We start from the raw sequence: 8,610 nt of genomic DNA, 5'->3' as shown, positions 1-8,610 counted from the left end.
TATACAGAGAAAGACAGAGAAAGACAGACTCGAAGGGTAACACTTTAAAGAAAAAGTGTGACTGCGTAGTGTCGAAAGATCTGAAAATCGTGCAAAGACGGTCGTTAAGTAGACACGAAAGGCAGCACTAACATGGACTAATTAGGGTGAAGGTAGTCTCAAGTGGGTTAGGGTTAGGATTAGGGGTTAGGGTTGGGGTTAGGGGGTTATACAGAGAAAGACAGAGAAGGACAGAGAAAGAGAGACTCGAAGGGTAACACTTTAAAGAAAAAGTGTGAATGTGTAGTGTCAAAAACAGACACGAAAGGCAGCGCTAGATCGGCTTAATTAGTGAGAAGAAGAGTCCGAGGAGACGAAAGGTAACGTCTCTAAAAATAGAGTCGTGAAGGGTAGAGACACTGAGGGGGATCATGAAAGGAGCACTAACATGGACTAATTAGTGGGAAGGTAGTCTCAAGTTTACACTTGAGTTTTATCTGTTTTATGATAGATCCACAGGACATCTCTCCATCAGTGCATGAATAGACCTGTGTGTAGTTCAGGCCTGTGTGTAGTGTGTGTAATAACAACAGAGTGTAAATTGTAATTTCCACATAGGGGACCAATGAAGAGTGTAAATTCTAAATGAAATGATTGTATAAAATTAGATACAGAACTAATTTTAAATAATATTAATATCTGATGACTCAAACAAAGAATGATTGTTTAATGGTTTTTCAGAAGGACTACGGACTTTTTTGTTCCTCTTGTGTAACCGTTTGTCCTGATCTCACTTGTGCTGTTGCATTGTCTTTCTCTTCTTCTGTCTCTCCATCATCTCTCTCTCTCTCTCTCTCTCTCTCTCTCTCTCTCTCTCTCTCTGCTTAATTAGCTAACCAATCGACCGGACAGTTAGAAGTCCTCGCTCGGACGTCAGCTGACCGCCGCTGGTAAAATAAATAATGAGTTGGAGGTTTGCATGGCGGTGGGGGGGGGGGGGCTCTGCCCCGCAGGACTCTGTGGTTTTGTAACGCAGTGATGTCAGAGCGGCTGATTTAAGAAGTTGCTAAAGGGCCCAAAGAGACGTCCTGCCAGCTGGAAACAAGACTCGACTTGGTTTGGAAGACAGGACGAGTAGAAGAATCCAGAAAATGGAGCGTGGCACAGGACATTAAGATCACCAGTTAGCACAGAAATCCGTCTTTTGACTAACCCTAACCTTTTTTCTGGATTTATTTATCAGCTACGGAAGTGTATTTGTCGTGATGCAGACCACATGTCTCTCGGTTCCTATAGATGTGTCTCCAGCGCGTTCATTAATGAACCAATCAGCTCTGTCGTTGATTATGCTGTGACATCATCAGATGCATCAGATGATTCTGCCCTGAGGCCGGAGCATCACACACACCAATACTTTCCATGGACCGACATCGAGCCTGCTGTTACAGAAAACAACTGGGACACACACACAGGGACACAAACACACACACACACACGCAGACACACACACGACAGACATACACACACACACAACACACCACCACACACACACCACACACGATTACACACACACGGATGCACCACACACGATGCCCAGACACCCACACACACACACAACAGAATACACAGATGCGACACGCGCCACACACACACTCTCATCCCACACACACACACACACACACAAAAAACACACACAACCACACACACCACACACACACCACAGACACGCGCACAACACACTCTTTCACACACACACACCAAAGACACACGCACCACACACACACACAAACACACACACACAAGACACGCACACACACACACACACACACACAGAACGCGCACACAACACACACACAACAGACATACACAGATGCACAATACACACACACAAACACAAATGCACAGATGCCAGACGCAAGACACTGCGCGCACCACACACCACACACGTACCACACATAACCAGCACACACCCACACACACACACACACACACACACACCCGCACACACAGAGGTAGATGAGCACTGACCGGATGGCGAGCAGCTCTGTTTTCTCATCTGGATCTTCGGCATGATCTCCTGTGGGAGACATAATAATATCTTCTGTTTTCATGAATTGAATTAGAGCTGCTCGATAGGAGGAAAATATGCGATAACATTGTTGAATAACATAATAACGATATATAAACAGATATGAATGCGTACTCAGTTCTGCTGCGTTCAGTATTCTGCTAATTGCTTGTTGAATTAACAAAACTGAAATACTTTCCAATATTTCTTATGAACAACAAAGAGAATGGTATTAACATTTAGGATTGCAGTTTTCTACTGATGATCTCAGGTCAGCTTTAAGGAGTCTCCCCCCCCTGCTGGAGATCGATATACAGCTTTAAGGAGTCACTCTAGATCAATCAGCTTTAAGGAGCCCCTGTGGAGATCAGTATAATGGCTTTAAGGAGTCCCCCCTGGGGAGATCAGGTAAATGCAGCTTGAAGGAGTCCCCCCCTGCTGGAACAGGTATAATGCAGCTTAGGAGTCCCCCCTGTGGAGATCAGTATAATGCAGCTTAAGGACCACCCTGCTGGAGCTAGGTATAAGGCGCTTTAAGGAGTCCCCCCTGCTGGAGATAGGTATATTGCAGCTTTGAAGGAGTCCCCCCTGCTGGAGATCAGGTATAATGCAGCTTTAAGGAGTCCCCCTGCGGGAGGATCAAGATATAATGCAGCTTTAAGGAGTCCCCCCTGTGGAATCAGGTATAATGCAGCTTTAAGGGTCCCCCTGCTGGGAGATCAGGTATAATGCAGCTTAAGGAGTCCCCCCCTGCTGGAGATCAGATATAATGCAGCTTTAAGGAGTCCCCCTGCTGGAGATCAGGTATAATGCAGCTTGAGGAGTCCCCCTGCTGGAGATCAGGTATAATGCAGCTTAAGGAGCCCCCCTGCTGGAGTCAGGATATAGCAGCTTTAAGGAGTCCCCCCGCTGGAGATCAGATAATGCGCTTTAAGGAGTCCCCCCTGTGGAGATCAGGTATAATGCAGCTTTAAGGAGTCCCTGCTGGAGATCAGGTATAATGCAGCTTTAGGAGTCCCCCCCTGCTAGAGATCAGGTATAATGCAGCTTTAAGGAGTCCCCCTGCAGGAGATCAGTTATAATGCAGCTTAAGGAGTCCCCCTGGTGAGACAGATATATGCAGCTTTAAGGAGTCCCCCCTGCTTGAGATCAGTATAATGCAGCTTTAAGGGTCCCCCCTGAGGATCAGGTATAATGCAGCTTTAAGGGTCCCCTGATGTGAGATCAGGTAAATTGCAGCTCTTTAAGGTAGCCCCCTGCGGAGATCGTATAATGCAGCTTTAGGACGTCCCCCTCTGAGAGATCAGGTATAATGCAGCTTTAAGGAGTCCCCCTGCAGGAGATAGATATAATGCGCTTAAAGGAGTCCCCATGCAGGAGATACTCGGATTATTAATGCAGATCTCTCCCCCCCTCGCTCTACCACAGAGCATCGCCGCTGCCTAGTCTTCTCTCTCTCTCTTAGCAGCCACGATCACTCTCTCTTCTACTGTATCCTCACCCCTCACGCTTCTCCGGCTTCGTCTTCTCTCCCCTTATCTTCTTTTTCCTCTTGCGCGCTCCCCTTTCTGCTGGATTAATTGATCCGGACTCCACACTCTTCACTTCTCTCTTGATCCCCATCCCCCCTAGCCTTCTTCTTACCTTCCTTTTGTCATTTTCCCTCGATTATTACTAATATCGGAAGGCCCCCACCCCGCGTGGAGATCTAGGTATTATTATAATGCAAGCTTGAGCGATTTAAGGAAGATCCCCCCCTGCAGGAGATCAGATATAATGCAGCTTTAAAGCACTTACGCATTTGCAGCACTTCCCTTGTTATAACTACTACGGCCACTAGAGGGCGGCGTCACTAGAAACCTTAATTTAGGTCGTAATTGCTGCTTGTACTAACGACCTATGGGAGCGATTTTGGAGGAGGGCCGGCTCCTTCCGCAATGAGTTCATTGAACAAGTTGATGTTGCGATGATGCTGATGATAAAACAATTTATTGTGCAGCCTTTTACATTTAACCCTCCTGTTGTCCTCGGGTCAAATTTAACCACTTTAAAAAAAGCCTTTATCTAAAATATGAGTTTGTTTTTAACAAAATTACCACAAAATATGGATTGGATTCCTTACAACACTCTCTGCAAATACAACTGATCACTTTCATTCCGTACTAAACTTATCTGCATGTTCCTCTGATCCTAACTACTAGTCAAAATAATTAATAATTTCTGCTTTTTTACGTCAAATATTAGGTATAATTCTAAATAAAGGAGGGTTATTAACCATGGATTCCAAAAAGTAGTGTAAAACTAGTAAGGTGATGTTGGTTCAAATTTAAAAAAATGTCTGAAAAAGGGACAAAATTGTCAGATTTTGTCCGTTTTTGACCCGGGAGGACAACACAAGGGTTAAATACACTTTGAATCCATCAGACAGCCTACTAATGGAACCTGTCACTTGGGATTTCACGGCTGCACACGACCCTGAAGTTACTAAAACCAGAAGACTCACGTCCGCTAATCTTGGCGGCGACTCGCTGGGCCAAAGCGCCGCTCTGAGCCAGCTGCTCCCTGAAGCTCTGGCCCATGTAGTAGTCGATGTCGTTGGCCCTCAGCAGCTCCTCGAAGGCCTTGGTGGTGTCGCCCAGGTGCTGCGTGAGGATGCTGCACACGCCCCGACCCTCCCTCAGCCGCTGGCGCAGGTGGGACAGCTCCCGGGCCTGAGCCTGGATCAGGGTATCGAACTTACTGCAGAGAGAAAAGAAGAAGAGAAAGTGGTGTTACGTGTAGTTATTAAGACGATCTGTGAGACAACATGAACACTAAAAAGGACTCTACATCAGTGGTGGTATGAACGAAGTACACTGGTCTTGCCCAATATGGCTTTTGGTCTGGACCGAGTCCAGGTGTCTTTATTATGTTGATAATAATATTGGAGGGAAAGGGAAACCCAAAATGATTGTCTTGATACTGTCATGCATAAGACCTTTATTCTGTCCTGGACTCGGTTTTTACTCGGACTCAAACCTCTTTGGACCTGGTCTTGTCTTGGACTCGGTCTTGTCTTGGACTTGAACCTCTTTGGACTCGGTCTTGTCTTGGACTCAAACCTTTTTGGACTAAGTCTTATCTTGGACTCAAACCTCTTTGGACTTGGCCTTGTCTTGGACTCAAACCTTTTTGGACTCGGTCTTGTCTTGGACTTGAACCTCTTTGGACTCGGTCTTGTCTTGGACTCAAACCTCTTTGAACTCAGTCTTGACTCGGACTCAAACCTTTTTGGACTCGGTCTTGTCTTGGACTTGAACCTTTTTGGACTAGGTCTTATCTTGGACTCAAACCTCTTTGGACTTGGCCTTGTCTTGGACTTGAACCTCTTTGAACTCAGTCTTGACTCGGACTCAAACCTCTTTGGACTTGGCCTTGTCTTGGACTTGAACCTCTTTGGACTCGGTCTTGACTTGGACTTGACTAGTCCTGGTCTGGGACTAAGGTGGTCTTGACTACAGCCCTGCTGTATATTTACTGTTTCTTTCATATTTAACATGTTTGTTAATGAATGCACCTTTGACCAAGGGAAAGTCCACATGCGTGTACGTATCCTGGCAACACACCCTCTGATTCTGACTCTAGCTCCAGTTTGGTCCCTCATGATAAATGGGACATGGTGTTCCCAGTCTGGTGTTTGTTAATCCCCCCCCCCCCGACTGTCATCTGACTTTACATAAAAACGTCTGTGGTTCTGCTTGATTGCCAAGGACTGATTCTGATAGAAAGTGACGGCTAACGCCTGCAGTGATTAACGGATCCTGGGACAGAGCCGGGTCAGTGAGACAGAGCCGGGTCAGTGAGACAGAGATGGGTCAGTGAGACAGAGCCGGGTCAGTGAGACAGTGATGGGTCAGTGAGACAGAGATGGGTCAGTGAGACAGAGATGGGTCAGTGGGACGCTGAGACGGGTCAGTGAGACAGAGATGGGTCAGTGAGACGCTGAGACGGGTCAGTGAGACTCTGAGACCCTGTCCCGGATGCATCGCACCAGTATCTGTGAATGCTTGAGCTCAATTATGGCAAATCGTTTGTATTGTACTGTTAGAAAATGTTACTATTAAAACTGAATATGTCTTGTACTTTTACTGGCTTATAATAAACATCTTAAAGTGTCCAGACAGACAGACAGACAGACAGACAGACAGAGACAGTTTTAGGCATCCAGTAGCAAGACAACCATAACACAACAAACACATATATCACACATACTGTACATAAGGAAAATCTAAAATAAGATAAAATAATAATAATAAAATAAAAAGAATAAAAAAGAATAATAAAAAAAAAATTGAAAATTGAAATTCTTTGTAAAAGCTATCTTCAGACACTCAAGGCTAAACTTAAGAAGAGGACACAGTAACAGTGACTTGTAAAGTGAGTGTCTGCAGTAATGAGCAGTAAGACAGTAAGTGGTTAGTTTCAGAAGTTGTACAATTCACACTATAAATATAGATATATATACATATAGATATATAGATATAAAGAAACATCAGTTGTCTGTGTAGAGTTTGTATATGGAAACATAAAAGAGTCTCATGTTGAAAAAATAAGAAAATGAAAGGAAATTGCGTTTCCCCGTCACTCACCCCGGCCAGGTGGCAGACTTTACGTCCTCCTTGATGGACTTGTTGCCTCCTTTCCTCAGCTGGTCCTCCAAGGCGTCCACGCGGGACGCCAGCTCCTGCAGGCCCCTGTTCGGGTGGGGGTGACAGGGCGACGCCAGGGGACCCCCGTCAGACGACTGCCAGCCCTCGTCGTCCTCCGACGCCTGGAAGGACCAGTTGACCTTGCGAGGGGTGGAGGGTGCGTGGTCGCTGGAGGTGGAGATGGAGCGCAGGCGGCTCTGAAGGCCGCGGATCACCGTCTGGGACCGGGACAGCTGGGAGCGGAGGTCCTCCACCAGGCGCTGGAGGGAGGACATCTCGTCTCCGTCACCGGAGCCCTGGGGGGTTCCTATAGTGATTGATATAAAGTGTTTGTTTCTGACAAGTTAAAAAAACAGAAAAAGCAGGCAAAAGTAACCTAAAAAAACAAATCAAAATTTACAAATAATAAGACAATAAATAATAATAATAATAATTAAAGCTGCAAGCAGCGTTGGACGGGCCCTCGCTCCTCTGCGGGCATTGGGCACCGTGCATTTGTGCGGCACTCAGACACCACAAATTGTCAACAATGAAAAGGGAACTCCCTGCTGAGTTCAATGAAACCTCACACAATAGTGTACAAGCTAGGGGGCCAATAGTTATCAAAGGGGCGTGGCTAAAGCATATGGGGCGGAGCAAGTCATCACCAATGAAAAGGGAACTCCTTGCTGAGTTCAATGAAACCTCACACAGTAGTGTAGAAAACAGGGGTTAATTGTTACTAAAGGGGCGTGTCTAAAGCATATGGGGCGGAGCAAATCATGACCAAGGAAAAGGGAATGCTATGCTGAGTTCAATGACACCTTACACAAGACTCTGCATCAAAAGATGACTATTGAAAGGTTTCGAACCAATTGGACAACGTACACTCAAGTTACACCCACTTCCTGTTTCGATTGGCGAAACGCACAAAATGGCCGCCCCGCCACGGCCATGCCCTATGGTGAAAAGGTGCTCTTTTAATAACTTTTCATCTTTAACGTCTTGAGATGACACGGACCAAATTTGAAGTTGATCGGATGAAATCTCTAGGAGGAGTTAGAGTTAAAGTACGACATGTGGAAATGGCCAAAATCGCGCTAATTCTGAACTTTCAATTCAAAATGGCGGACTTCTTGTTGGGTTTAGGCCATGGCTCCGATGACGCTTTTTGTACATCTTTGCATGCTACATATGTGTACCAAGTTTCGGTAGTCCACGTTAAGCGTACTGCAGGGGCTACATTGTTTTGTAGAGGGCGCTGGCTAGCCATTTTGTGCGCCTATTCCCGAAACCCTTGAAATACATACATCTTCACCGGGACTGATACAACCGCCAATTTTTGGTGAGCTTTTGAGTATGTTAAGCCCCTTGAAAAGACAATTAATTTGCCGGACAATGATGTAATGATGATTTCTTCCGTTTCAATAGGGCCTTTGTTGCTGTCTGCGCTCAGACCCTAATAATAATGATGAAATGTTTCTCCTTTTAACCCATGTCCTTACATCCGATTTTTAACTGCTTTATAAAATACCTTTAGTTGAGGTGCAGCTGCTGCTGGTGTTGGCGGGCCACCACTGGGAACCACAGTCCAGGGAGGTGCACATCTCCAGGTCGTCAAACTCTGCCAGGGAACACACATTCATCAGTTTGATATAGGCCGCTTTAAAGAGGTATAAATACTACTTTATGGAGAAACAACGTTCCTTTTTCATGTACACAACAAACAGACATTTTCTGTTGTTGCTTGTGCAAATAGAGCGACCTTTGACATTGGTCCAGTTTGAAATGACATTGCTGTAGTCAGCAAAAACAAAACAAGCTACCATGTGATGTAATAGGGTGACTGTCCAGCTTGTATTTACCTCCACAAAAGTGCTTGTTTTGCCACTGACA

At 45.6% G+C, this 8,610-nt stretch overlaps 1 protein-coding gene across 1 annotated transcript in view; it reads right to left on the bottom strand.

Moving 5' to 3' along the window:
- Positions 1-8,610, bottom strand: part of LOC116696194 (myomegalin-like) — a 107,462-nt gene that overhangs the window by 32,442 nt on the left and 66,410 nt on the right. The window contains 4 exon segments of the mRNA XM_032527005.1: positions 2,008-2,056; positions 4,551-4,786; positions 6,676-7,042; positions 8,249-8,338. Of these exon segments, the coding sequence (XP_032382896.1) occupies positions 2,008-2,056; positions 4,551-4,786; positions 6,676-7,042; positions 8,249-8,338 (742 nt within the window).

Source organism: Etheostoma spectabile, chromosome 9, assembly GCF_008692095.1.
Source record: "Etheostoma spectabile isolate EspeVRDwgs_2016 chromosome 9, UIUC_Espe_1.0, whole genome shotgun sequence".
Lineage (NCBI taxonomy): Eukaryota > Metazoa > Chordata > Actinopteri > Perciformes > Percidae > Etheostoma > Etheostoma spectabile.
This window is presented reverse-complemented; position numbering and strand designations above follow the sequence as displayed.